The 14,461-nt window shown below is 43.9% G+C and overlaps 1 protein-coding gene across 1 annotated transcript; it reads left to right on the forward strand.

Moving 5' to 3' along the window:
• Positions 1 to 477: 477 nt before the first annotated feature.
• LOC308115857 (DEP domain-containing protein 1A-like) lies at positions 478 to 14,409 on the forward strand. Its single transcript, XM_080473675.1, has 12 exons — positions 478 to 677; positions 2,466 to 2,731; positions 3,826 to 3,964; positions 4,702 to 4,826; positions 4,980 to 5,110; positions 5,245 to 5,292; positions 5,902 to 6,039; positions 7,035 to 7,973; positions 9,345 to 9,517; positions 10,924 to 11,100; positions 11,972 to 12,175; positions 13,399 to 14,409. Exons 1-12 carry the CDS (start codon positions 630 to 632, stop codon positions 13,528 to 13,530), a joined length of 2,520 nt encoding a protein of 839 aa, XP_080329801.1. The 5' UTR covers positions 478 to 629; the 3' UTR covers positions 13,531 to 14,409.
• Positions 14,410 to 14,461: the final 52 nt, after the last annotated feature.

Raw genomic sequence — 14,461 nt, forward strand, 5'->3', positions numbered from 1 at the left:
CAGGAGATTAGACTATGTATATATGAATAGATAATTAGATTTAAATATACGTATATATACATATAGAAGTACAGGAGACCCAGATGGGGGGAAAAATACACAATATTTACAGTATTCAGTGTTCCTTCTGTACATTCTCTGTTCCTTCTGTTTACCTTTTAGTAGGGCAAGCAAAGTTTTTCATTTTACAGTGTAGATATCTATTCATCTGTACATATGACAATAGATATTTTGAACATTATTTATTATTTATTTATTATTATTTTTCTATATGTTGCAGTATTTTCTGTTTGTATTCATTTTTATTGGTTTTCATTGTTTTGTTTTGTTTTTTGTTTGTTTTTTTTACTTTGAAATTGTTTTTTAATAGTTTTCGATCCTCATCCCGTCTCCTGTGGGCCTCTGACGTAGGGCTCACGTGATTAGACTTTCGTCCAATCAGCTTCCAGGAGAGCGTGGCTCGTAAGTTTGAACGTTGCGGTGTGAACGTCGCTCTCAGACGGGCTCTGCTGGAGCTGCTCCCCAGCGTTCATCACGGATGTCTCTCCGGTCTTCGCGGCTCTCTCTCTGGCTGTATAAATGTTCTCTCCTCCGCCTTCATCGTATGAAGTGAAACCTCTGGGGTGGATATGAGTTCCCATGTCATCACGCCGGGTCCGTACCGAGCCACGAAGCTGGTAAGTTCACGAGCCCGGCGGCTCGCTGGAAGCTAAAGGCTAACTGGGAGCTAAAGGCTAACCCCGCTGTTTGGTGAGCAGTAGAAGAAATAGCGTTACTTCTTCTGTTACACTCTCCACAGCGTTACTTTTAAGTTGAAGCTTTCCCAGACGAGAGGCACGGTAACACCAAAGGTTTACAAAACCGCATTTGTTAATGTTTTACAGCCTGTAATGTAATCTCCTTTATGGCTACAAACAAGCCCAAACCCTACAGAACCACCTTTGTCCAGAAACTTCTTAAACACAGAAATATAACTCAACACACACAGATTAATATAACCCCCAATACATACATTTACAAAATGAAATGTTTTTTTGTGTATAACACGGTAATAAATCAGTCACATCTAATACAATGATTGTAAACACTCTTTGTAATGCTAATAAACTTTGACTGTTTTGTTAATCCTCCATTTTAATCCTCTATAATCACGTCCCTCTGTACATTTTAAACTAATTAGAAGAACCATAACATTTGATTCGTTTGTCTAAATGATAAAATATTCAAAACACCAGAGGAAAACCTTATGATTTAACATTTTATAGGGAATAATCTCTAATCTCTAATTTACACTACGGACACGTAACTGCATGTCATCCAGAAGTACCCGGGACATTTGGTCTTGGAACTAAAAAGGTTCCTGTGTCCAGTGTTGTGAGTGTTGAGTAGATCTGGCTGGATAAAACCAAATCCGGACCCTGTTTTCGCCAGTCAAAATGTTCCTGTGATGGTTCCTCTGTAATGGAAAAAAGTTCCAGCAGCTTTCCCCAAACCAATAATTACATTATATAATTACATTATTGGATTGAGATGGAAGTCATTTGTACCTCTTTTCAAAACTCCAAAAATTAAATCAAAGTTCAGTGTAGATTATTCTAATACATCATTGTGATTAAAGTCCTCGGTTCCAATTTTGCCGCTGGTGAAAGTTTAGTTTGTTCTCCCAAATTGCAAATAAGAAATTCAAAGGAAATAATTATGATGTGAAAGTTTCAAAGATTCAGTTTTTGTTCAATCTTTGATCCCAGTTTTAAACTCAAGTTTCATGAAAGGAATAACAAGATTCAAGATTCAAAGTTTATTTGTCAGATATGCTGCATGTTGCCATGCAGCACAGATGAAATTACAGTCCTCCCATCAGTGCAAACAACAACAAACAAGAGTAAATAGAGTAAAAAATAAAATAACAATAGGAATAGAAATACTATACAATATATACAACAATCTAAGCAATTGTAAATAATAAAGTTATGAAGGTGAGGTAGTGCGTTGACGTGCGAAAACTGATTCAAGTTGGCAGGTTCAAGTGAGTGGAGGTGATTGTGAGTTCGGGGGGGGGGGGGGGGGGGGGATAATGTGATGTGGGGGCAGACTGTGGCAGAGGGGAAGGAAGGCAGAGGGGGGAATGGGGGGGAGAGCAGGGAGTGAGTTGAGTCTCCTGACTGCTTGGGGGAAAAAAACTGTCCTTGAGCCTGCTGGTTCGAGCACGGAGACTCTGCAGTCTCCTCCCGGATGGCAGCAGGCTGAAGAGGCTGTGAGACGGGTGGGTGGGGTCACCTGCAATCCTGGTGGATTTGCGGGTGAGACGGGAGTTGTAGATGTCCAGAAGGGGGGGAAGAGAGACAACACCGTTGCCATGTAAACGGACCTCCAAAATGCAACTATTTTCACTTGAGAAAGTTGTGGTGCGTTTTTGTCTGCATCCCACCAGCCTGACAGCTGCACATTAATCTTCCTCCCTGCAGTGGAACGAGGTGACTCGTCTGTTTCGGGCCGGCATGCCCCTCAAGAAGCACCGGCAGAACTTCCGGCACCATTCCTCCTGCTTCACTGCGTCTGCCGCGGTGGATTGGCTGCACCAGCTGCTCTGCAGCAACAGCAACTTCGGCCCCGACGTCACCCGGCAGCAGACGGTGCAGCTCCTCAAGAAGTTCCTGAAGAACCATGTGATCGAAGACGTGAAGGGCCGCTGGGGAACCGAGGACCTTGAGGACAACAATACGCTCTACAGGTACTTCAGCTCCATTTTATTTCCCATAGCACCGAATCAACACTGTCATTTCAAGGCACTTTTCACTTTTACAGAGGAAAAACCAACAATTTAAAGTGAGCAAGCATAAGCGATTGTGTGAAGGAAATCCATTTGCTGTATGTGACGGAGGCAGGAGGCTCAGACTCTACTGTCAGAGATCTTGCAGGAAGGTCCGCCATCAGTCTAAACCTACAGCAGCTTCACTAGAAAATGGTCCTGGTAGTTTGAACCAGATCTAACTGTAAGCCTTATTAAATTGAAATGAAGTCTTGAGCCTCACCAACCAGTTAAATTCAGCTGCAACCTCAGAACATACTAAAAGATCAGCATTTCTAAAAATACCAGTAAAACTGCAAAAAATAAGTTGTTTTTGTTTTTTAATGGATCAACTATAACTAAACCAGCAACATACTTAATTGCACCGAGAGGTAAGATAACGCTTTGTTCATTCCACATATGGAAATTCGATTATAATAATTATTCATTTTATTTTGAAGGCACCTTTCCCGGCACTCAGGGACACTGTACAATCATACATTTACAACAGTGCATTAAAAACTGTACAAACAACACAAGTTATCTCGGCATTTCCACACAGTAAAAAGATATGAATGAATAAGAAATGAAAGAAAACTAGATATTAAACTAAAAAAAAACAAAAAAAAAAACAAGATGTTGAATTGGGTGCAGATGAAATAAAATTTCTTTAAAAATCATCGTCAACCAAAATGAAAGACGTTTGTTAAGTTTGTTGCAAAAACGCATTCATTCTAATTGGGGTCATTTTTGACTCCACTCATGGAAGAGTGCAGATATTGGTAGGTCATGCATCCCAGGGTTAATAAATAAGAATATGAATTATATTTACATGTGGTGGGTGGGGAACAAGACACGGCCCTGTGTAAATTAGACGCACCCTCCCCATTATGAAGACCATGTCTCCAAGCACAAAGACATTATTGCATGTTTCCCTCCCTGGAATCTTTATTTAATTGAGCTCCACTTTTCAATGAGCGCAGCACCTGATGGAAAGTCACGAGATAAAACAGCCCGGGTGACTTTTGTCTTTCCAGGTTTCCGTCCACTTCTCCTCTGAAGCCCATCCCCTGTCCCGCGCCCTCTTCGTCCTCCAACTCCATAAAGAAGAGACATTCCCTGAGGGACAGAGACGGTCTCTTCAAGTTTAAGGGCATCAAGAAGCAGGAGAATGTGGTGCGTGTAGACCATGCTGATCCTGTGGTTATTCAGTTTTAGGTGCTCTGTGTTCTGTGGTAGGTTTATTGGAACGTGTTGGAATCATCGAAGGCCTTGTGTGTCATTTAAGGCCCGGTTTCCATGACAACGTTCCAAGTGAAAACACGTCGTCGTTGCGTCTTCGATTCAAAAAAAAAAAAATGTTGCGTGTCCACGGCAACGTTTGGGATCAATTTCCATGGAAACGGCAGAAACACTGAAAACAATGTAGTTAGCATGTTGGGCCATGAGTTGGCGCTGTTACACGCTATAACACGTTCTGAGCATTAACAATCGGAGAACACTGACGACCAAGTTGGATTGTCATTACTGTGACTGTCAAAATAAAAGATATCGCGGCGACTATTTTCGCAGAGACTGTCGGGGCGTTTTCACCAGGTTTGGGCCCGTTTACACCTCAACATTTCGAGTGACGACACCTTGTTCCTTAAAGAAAAGTGTCGCGTTTAAAGAAGTTGTGATTTCAGTGACTCCGAGCACCGGTGTCTTGAATCACTCAAAATGCCGCCAAGGTTTTCTGTTTAAACTGAAAAAACTTTGTGTAAAAAAGCATTAACTCTCTTTCTAGGACGTGGTGGGCGGCCACATTACGGCGCTCAAAGGCTCTTTCTTCTTGAACCACCAGGCCGTCGTTGCCTCTGATGTGACACTCGGATCAGTTTTGCGATGTTGTGCTGTTTTTTCCTCTCCTCCAGGAGAACGAGGACCCGGCTGCGGCCGCTGAGCAGCCGTGTGAGGACGACGAGAAGCTGCCGGCGCAGCGACGGCGGCTGACTGAGGAGGACGAACGGGACCTCTGGAGAGACGTCACTCTCACCCAGTACAGACGCACAAATCCAACCAGAAAAAATCTGCTCTTGTGCTTCATGCACATCTGATGTTTTGTTTTTTGTTTTTCTTTACTGAAGTCACTCCAGGAGAGAGGAATCGGTTCTCCACATTAACCACAGATGTCTTTTTTTTTATGTTTCAGCCTCCGGAGGATTCTCGGCGTTCCTTCTCTTAGCGAAGTTTTAGATCCGCATTATGTAAACCCACAGAACATCATCCACAACATGACCAAAGTCAACAAACACGGAGTGGTCACCCTGGATAACAAGACCAGTAGGTCTCCTCATCAAATCATCTGTCCCCACTCGTCACATCCAAACAACTGAAATCTAATAATGAGTTAAGATGTTGGGTGTTTTGTTCTTGGTTTTATTTAAAGAGTCTTAACTTCTGAACCGTTTCTCCAGATGATCTTCCTCACTGGGTTCTGTCTGCTATGAAGAGCCTGGCCAACTGTGAGTTCAACTTCTCCACTGGCTCCTGTGCAGCAGGAACATTTAGATGAGAACGCACATATATATATATTTATATATATATATATAAGTAGAGGTGGTGCTGATTTATATTTGTGTGATAGATAACAAGCAAATAAATACAAAAATCGTACATTGCTCCATGTCCAGGCTTCAAAGTTTTATCTTGACCATTTTTGTCAAAGAGGTTAAAAATACATATTTCTATTGATCCTGCACCCAAACTAATAATGCAGATAACCAATGTTGCTGTTAATCACTGATCTCTTCATGCCTGCAGATAATTCAAATAAGTAATAACTTTAGAATTTAATCTAAGAAAAATTATTTTACACATTTTTTTTGGCTTCAAAAAGTTAGTTTTTGTTTACATTAAACATGAATACATGACATTTAAAGAGTTAATAATGTAGTTGATTCTCACCTTGAATTTAGGATTTCCTGGCTGTAAATAGTAACTGTGCTCCACCCAGCTGTTTCCCTGCTCGTCCTCCAGGCCATCGCTGCACCGTCACATCTTATCAACGCTCGTGTTTCGGGATCAAGTCGTCATGTTCAGATGAGCTGCAGTGACCTCTCGTTTATTTCCAGGGCCCAAATACGACAGTGCACAGCCGTCCTATCCAGGCTTTGAGCGCGACGTCTTCAAAACCGTGTCGGATTATTTCTACAGCCTTCCACAGCCGTTACTCACGTACGAGCTGTACGAGCTGTTCATCAACGTCTTGGGTGGGTGTCGACGTAGTCTTTGTAATGATGCGTAGTGATTACAATCTGTTGTGTAATATTCAAACACTTACTGTGTGTATTGACTGATGGTGTTAAGTTGTGTGTTGGTTTAAGTTCAGCTCAGTTTCTTCTCAGGAGGTGGAGCTTCAGGTTAGTGACAGACCACAGATTAGTTGTTGTACGGAGCGATTAAAGCTCCTCTCCAGCGACTGTGGACGCGTCACTGTACATTAATGATCAGAGGAAAAATCTCTTACGGTTGTGAGATTTGTCTTCCAACTGCACATCTTCCACCATGTGTGGTGGTGACCCACAATGCATTGCTCCTCGGACTACGGGAGCCTTCTCAGTGACACGTCGAGCATTTGATGCTGCAGTTGATGTTTTAACTTGCTGTTGATCTTCCAGGGAGGACGGAGAACGTCGTAGATTAACTTCTTAACAGGAAAGCAATGCGTTTTCACTTGATGTTGTTTAAATGGGGCTTCAATTGGACTGACTCAATGTGGTCATGTTTTTTAATTAACACGACCACCTAGAGATAGATGTGAATGTGGGTTTGAAACAAAAATGAAGGCCTGAGTTATTATGATTCTGGTTTAAAATACAATATATTTAAAATACCTCCTCCAGTCAGCAGTGAGAGAAGTTTGTGCTTCAAATTCAGTGGGAAAGTTTTTGTTTTCCTGGTGTTGGGATGTAAATAATGAACAAACTGAGTCTGAGTAACCCGTCCAGAAGCTCCTCTGTGTTCTGTTGACCTGCCGTTTCCACTATAAACTCTAATCGTGCATTTTGACTCCTAACAGAGGTTTTGTTTGTCCCTAACAGTGACGTGAGCAGCCCTCCTGTATCGTGTTTTGGAGTTTGTTGTCTCTGTGTTCCCGCAGAGTTCTGCACTAACTGAACCTTGTCCCTCCCCTTCGCTGTCTGCTTGCACTCACGCTCTGCCTGCACCACTGCTTCCTCCCGCTCCCCCCCGCCTGCGCTTTCAGTGTTTTCTGGGTACGTTGCAGCACCCGCCACCCACCGACTCGGGAAACGCAAGAAGCCGGACCTCCCCTCGGTTCCCCCTCCGGCCAAGGCGTCCTTCCGCTCCACGGAGTGCCTCCTCCTCTCGCTGCTCCGGCAGAGGACGTGCGACGAGTTGGAGTCACCGATGGGAGACGTGATCGGGGGTCGGATCCAGTCGATGCGGCTGGAGGCGCTGAGAGGGGGAGGGGTGGGAGGCAGCTGCACCAGCCTCAATACTCTGGTCTCAACCAGACCTCGAACCAGGAGCTGCTCACTGGAGACTATCCTGGACGACTCCTCCCCACTCACCCGGCAGAAGCTCTTTCTGTCCAGTGACAGCCTGCAGTCTTCTAGTAACCATGGCAACGGTAGCCGGGCTGACGACTTCGCCCTGACGACGCCACGAGACCACTCGCACTTCACGTCGGTGGCCAGAGTGACCCCGGTCACGTATGGACACACCAGAGGAGCAAGGAGTGGGATTTTATCGGCCTCCGCCGAAGGACTGGCAGCCGCTCAGAGGTGGGGTGCTCTGCGGCCCCGCAGCGTCGGCAGCTGCCTGGACATCGTGATCGAGACCAAGGAGGAAGAAGCCGCCGAGATCAAGTGGCAGGGCCGAGCCACGAGCTGCTTCGACGTGAACGCCCCCCCCTCGCTGTCCTCCTGCCACCCCCCCTCTGCTCCCCGCCAGCCTCTCTCCTCCTTCACCGAAGCACGAGGGTCTCCTGATACGGGACCCGGGGGGCCGCGGCCCGCCGCCAGCACCTCTAACCTCTGGACGCTCCCCGCCCCTGCTGTTGTCCGCCGCTGCCTCAGCTCTCTGGACGTGTCCAGGCCGTCTCGACCTCTTTCCCTGTTCAAAGCGCCTGTATGTGCACCCACCGGCCACTCGCAGCCTCCCCTCCCCCCACCTGACCACAGTAAGACCCTTCTTCCTGTCTCCGTGTGTGTGTGAGTATGTGCATGCTTCTCTGTTGATGCTTGATCAGATTAACCCCGTCTAACATCTAACCTCCACTAACACTACAGTGAGATCTACAGAAAACTACTCAGTGACCACATGGTGGCGACACAGTGCAAGAAAGCTTCAGCTTGTAAACCTCATTTTCTTGAGGTTGATTCTTTCCAGAGCATGAAATCATGTTTTACAAACTTAGTTCAGACTAAATACAAGTTAGTAAACTGATCCCAATTCTTAAGACCTTTTGAAGAGATGGTTGCAAAAGTAGTGGAGCTCATTAAGGTCCGAGCACCAAGTGGTGAAAGGACCCTATTCAAATGCAAGGAATTATTATTATAATACTATCTTCTTCTGTTCCATGCAGAACTACACCCACAACATTTTGCAGACACATGCAGCACGTTGGGCTGCACGAACATGTCAGACACCCATACTCCACACCCAACAGGAAGTCCGCCATCTTACATTATGCAGGACATTCTTTAAACTAGTTACTCCAGGGGGGGGTAAGTCCTAGAGACCTGAAATTGTTCCAGTATACACACCAGGCCTTCCTGATGAAAATATATCAAAATGTTAATCATAAGCCAAAGGGCGTGGCTTTGGGCTCCGATGAAAATCTGATGGTTCGCCGTGAAACAGGAAGTGATGCATAACTCTGCTCAACCTGAAACTTCACGTGGATCATCATGCTGCCCTGAACACAATCTTAAATAATCTGTAATTGATTGGCGACGGCACCATCAGGAGCACAAAAATCAAAGGAAAATTATGCATCCAACAACGTTGACAATAACAAGTGTGGTTTAGACTATAAGAAATATAATGACCATAAAAAACACATGTCGTCTCTTCGCAAAGAGGCTACCAGAAATAAGATTACAACCTATTAGGAATCATTAAAAATGTCTATGAATAGGTTATGATACTCGCATAGTAGGAAACTAAAGAGATTTAACCGGAGTGGATTTGTAGGGAGTTGAGAGGCGGTCGTACCCCCTCCTGGCTGAACACATGAGCCCACAGAGGTGTGGAGGGAGTTTACACACTATGGCCTTGACGTAAATAAACATTAGGCACTGAAATACAAACGAAATGGAAAAATGTCAACTAAACTCGTCCTGCTTACGTGACTCTGACCTGGAAAACAGTTTTAATTTCTCACCAGTGAGACTCCCCCCTCTGACCGGCTGCAGCACTTCTTAAATAACAGATAGTAGTGACTCTTACCCGGCTCGTCTTCCATAGCTGATTGATTTAGTCGTTCATCCACTGGTCTGTACGAACCGGCCACCGGGCGCATCATCCGTCCCTCTGGGTGTGTGTGCAGGCGTCTTCCAGCCTCAGTGTGAGCGCGTGGCCATCGAGGCCCTGCAGCTGTGCACCCTCCTGCTGCCGCCCGCCTCCCGCAGGAAGCTGCAGCTCCTCATGAGGATGATGTCCCGCATCAGCCAGAACGTGGACATGCCCCGCCTCCACCCGGCCATCGGCACCCGCACCCTGGTGAGCACTTGATCAGATTGCTTTTATCACTTTTTAGTTTTCAGCTTATTGTTTTATCAGTTTGGATGATTGCGGTTGTCGTTCATCAGAGCTGTCGAACCTTAGTTCAGGAGTCGCTTTAGGTACAGGTTATTCTCTTTAGGGAGACTGTTAATGTTCAGCTTGTTCTGTAAACGGGTTCATTAGGATCAGGAGACGACAGATCCAACAGTGGAAACTTCCCACCTTCAAAAACCAAAGGACATGAATACAATAAGAGTTTTTAAGGCCCGTTTACACGACGTTTTCAAGTGAAAATGAAAAAGTTTGGTTACGTTCTTCTTTTTGAAAAGTGCTCCCAAAGTGAAACTTCTGAAGCGCTGCTACTGCACATGCTCAGTAGATGGACAATAACAACAGTGTCATGACTCCCAGTCCATATTCTCCTGGAACCTGGTACTTTTATTGTCCAATCAAATCGAGTCCCCGGACTGTCTTGGTGTGAAAGCACCTTAAAGTGGGCCAGGAAAAAAATTCTAAGAAAATGTTTTTTATTTTAATTTTTTTTTACAAATTTCTCAAGAGTAGCAGACATGGCGCAACACTGAAGCCTGAACTGAGATATCGGTGATGCTGCTACGAAAACTAGAAAACTAGCAGCCTCTGGGTGAAGAAAACACCCATAATGCAACAGCTAGAGAAGAAGATGTTTGGACGTTCCACCTCAGGCGGTATCATTTCAAGCATGTGCGTTACTCTAGATATGGCGATATATTCTCTTCTTCTGTATAGGCGTGTCAACATAACTGTTTCTGAAAATACTCGAGTACCAGTTACATTGCAGCACAATAAACATACTTCAAAAAGTGCAGAAAGTCATTTTAGGAACATTTTATTGTGCAAAATGTGTCTTTAAAAATCAAAAGCTTTTCACGTGTAACGGATATTGTTCCAAACAATTTAACACAAAATTCTTAGATAACGAGAATAAAGACAAGACAATGTGCAGAACAAATCAGTGTGCTGGTGTGGAGGGCCTTTTTTCTTTCCACTTGTGGAGGGAGCAGTTTGTAGCTTTCGTCATATTCTAAAACGTGCTCGGTTTCGAGGTGATGGAGTGTCTCTTCACTGTTGACGTCTTCCGTCGTGGTTTTGCAGATTGTTTTTCTGCTCAACATCCGACTCCTTAAAGAAAATCCAGGTCTAAATAAAGGTTCTTTCAGACCGTTGTCGTGGAAACGGGGCCTCACTTACTCCTCCCTCGGTTTAGGCTCCATGCTTTCAGTTCACACGTTGTTATGACGCCACGTTACTGGTCTGGCCCTGCGTTGGAGAGCAGCTCCGGCTCTCTGGTCTCCTCAGTTTGACGTCTCTCCCTCCTCTCCCTTCTCCATCTCTCCATCGCTCCCTCTCTCCGTGGTCTCCAGATGGTCCACACGTTCTCAGGCTGCGTCCTGGGCAGCGCCGACGACTGCGACCTGGACGAGCTGCTGGCCACCAGGCTGGTGTCGTTCCTGATGGACCACCAGCAGAACATCCTCTCGGTGCCCGAGTACCTGCGCAGCGCCATCACCAACCACATCCACTACCTGCACAGCGCGCAGGTACGTCGTTTAACCTCCTGGGTTCATCTGTAAGGGAAATACTGGGAATTATCTGTGCTAATGATCGAGATAGGTCTCCGTGTTTCTTATTAAAGATAACACTTCATTCATCACACATGAGGACATTTTGATCTCACATCAGCTCCACATTCCATAAATATATAAAGGAATATTTAAATGTATATTTTTCTGAAAGGAAGGATTCATAAATGACGACAATTTTATTTCCACAACTTTGACTCCTGTCATATTATGCAAAAATTACTTTCTGATGGTTTTCCAGCAGTCATAATAATAAAAGTCTGTCCTCTCTCTCCCTGGCTTGTTTCAGGTTTTAAAAAGTGTGTTGCTCCAAGCAGCCAATCAGAAATCAAACCCTATATAGTGTCATCGGGGGTTTAGCCAATCCCAGTCAAGATAGGCCCTCCCTTTGACTCCTCCCACAATTAAGCAGCTCTGTTCTGGCACATGGCACCACAAGAGGAAGTACTTCCTCCTCTTCCCAAGATGGGCATGTGTGGGCGGAGCCAGTCCAGCTCACACAGACACAGCAGATTCTGAATGCAGCTCCTATGATCCAATATTCAAATGGCGGAAAATCAAGGAGGAGCTAGAAACTTAGAATACTGAAGGTTTCTGGACCGACCAGACCAGGAGGAGGAGGAGAACAGGAGGAGGAGGAGGAGGAGGAGAACAGGAGGAAGAGGAGAACTTTAACATGGTGTTTTTGTTTTAAGTTGCTGACAGAAGGAAATTAATGGGATTATGTGTGAAATCTCCACCATGACGTTAATCTGGTTGAATAATCTGCTGACGATCAGATTTCCTCTGCCGGTGCATCGGGACTCACTCTGTCCTCTCCTGCTCTCAGGTCCCGGTGGACTCGGGGTCTCGGTCCGAGGCGGGCGAGGTCTGCCCCCCGATGCCGATCTACGCCTTCTGCCGCCAGATCAGCGGCGCCGAGTTCGAGCAGCAGAAGCTGGAATCTTCTCAAAAAGCCATGGAGGAGTTACTGGAGATGCTGCTGACCGACCAAAACATGAGCGAGAAGGACCGAAACAAGAAGCTCAAAAAGGTAAAACAATAATAAAATCAGACTCTCAAAACAATTGTTCAACTCAAACTGAGCTGAGAGAAAGCTGCTTTTCCCCGGGATACCTGGAGACGGGCTTCAAGCTTTTTCAAAAAGTTGCATTTTCAGAGCAACAGAGCAACGTTGTCTCTGTAACTGGACCCCAGAGTTTCCTCTTCTCACTTGAAAACATTTCTGTGTAAAAGAAACTTTGGATTGAGGATCAAGTCTGGATGAAAGGTTTATTTCTGGTCATAATAAAAAACAAACGGTATTTATTTTTCTCTTGAACAAGAATCTGGTGGTTTGTTTGTTTCAGCTTTAAGCTTATTTTATACTGTGAATATTTTAAAGCTCCATTATACTTACAATTACTTCAGTTTGGTAAATTTGATATTTCAGAATTAACTTTTACCTTCCAAAATGTTGTTCTTTTTTTTCCGTTTTTATAAAAAAAAATTTACCTTCCATTTGTTTTTTATTCCACAAAAAAAGAAATCATGCTGGAAAAATGTAAAGATATTACCATGTACATACACATTATACATATAGACTGATATTATATGAACTCTTCAGTGTCGAGCAGAAAGTTTGAACTATAAAAGACATTGAGAATAATTTTTTTAATTTATGAAATTAAAGATTTTTTGAGACTTGCTTTCCCCTCCAGTCGCTCCGTCGGCCTCTTGTGACCCATTTCTCTTTGCAACATCATTTCCTGAAAACTTCAAACAAGAAAGTCCTTTAACTATCATTGAACCTGAATATCACAAACCCAAAAGCATTTTAAGACGTTAAAGTATTTATTTTAGTCCGTTTGAAGGTTTGGACAAGGTTGAAAACTATGGAGGAATAAATGTGCCTAAATAAATAAATAAATAAACCATTAATCTATTACTTTAATGTTGTTAATTACAAAAATATATATATAAATGTGTAACTACATCATTAGAATACCAATTCATTTTATGTTTAAAAAAAACCAGAACATATAATTATTTCAGTATGTATGAATTACTTCATGGTCCGGTTGTCGCTTCATGGATTTATTTTATCTGTCAAACTCGCCCCTCAGGGTCAGGGGGCGGGGCTAATGCTGCTCTTGATCCATTGCTTTGGTCTGAAGAGTTTGAAAACATGGTGCCTACATTACCGCATACCGAACTTTGTAGAGACGGTTAACCCTAACCAACCCTAACTAACCCTAACCGTCGGTGTGGCTCCAGTTTCAGAAGCAGTACCCCGACATCTACCAGCGTCGCTTCCCCTCCGAGAAGGAGAACAAAGCCGCCAGCAAACCAAAGATCAAACCGCCGCTGCTCGCCATCAAGAGGAGCTCGTCCCGCTGGCTGCACTGAATTCTGGGAAGACAGACGCGTTGGGACATTGTTACCTGTGTGAGAGTGTGTGAAAGTGTGAGAGTGTGAGAGAGTGTGAGGCCTCATTTGGGAGTTTATAAATTTGCACATTTTGAGCTGACTGGTCAAAATGGGAGCTATTAAATGATATTTTATCTCTTTAATTTATACGGCTGCTGACCTGTAAAGCAGACTGGGTTTGTTTTTTAGAGTTTCTTACTGTATTTAAACTTCCTACTTTATAGACTTTACTTGAAATACTCGGTAGTGCTCTAGAAGTCTAATTTTTATGTTTTCTTTATTCTAAAATCTTCACTCTTGCATTTCCGTTTGCTCTCATGTGGAGTGTCAGTAAAGGTTTTTGGTTTAAAAAACACTCCACACATTATTTTGTTTGTTTGTTTGTTTGTTTGCACTGGGTCCAGACATGGACAGGAGCTCCTGAGTGTTTGTGGATCATCGATATCCGTATTTCATGTTGTGTGGGGTCGGGGGGTAGATTTTATTTGTTTTAATATTCGGGAGCTCAGCGTCGAGCGTCCAACAACTCTTCCGTCTGATGACGTCAGGTTTTTAATCTGAGGCTGGGTGTTGGTTCTCACACACTCTAAACCAGACCAGGCTCCTCTCAGATGTTTTAAAATGCACAATTACAACCAAATTAGATTCAAGATGTTTGAGGAAATGTAAAAAACAGTTTTTGTTCAGTTTTCTCAGGCTGTTTGACGTTTTAGTTCAGTTGTTTGTTTGTTTGTTTATCTGAGAACAAACACGTCTGTATTCTCGACCCTCACCGAGGGGCTCTGATTGTTTTCATGTCTTTACCTTTTCTTTCTATGCAATTCCTGTGAAATAAAGGTGTTTAGCTATTCTTTGCATAACTGTGTATTGATGTGAGTAAATTCCCGTCTGAAATACTTTATTCTGAGTA

This window comes from Lipophrys pholis (assembly GCF_963383615.2).
Source record: "Lipophrys pholis genome assembly, chromosome: 10".
Lineage (NCBI taxonomy): Eukaryota > Metazoa > Chordata > Actinopteri > Blenniiformes > Blenniidae > Lipophrys > Lipophrys pholis.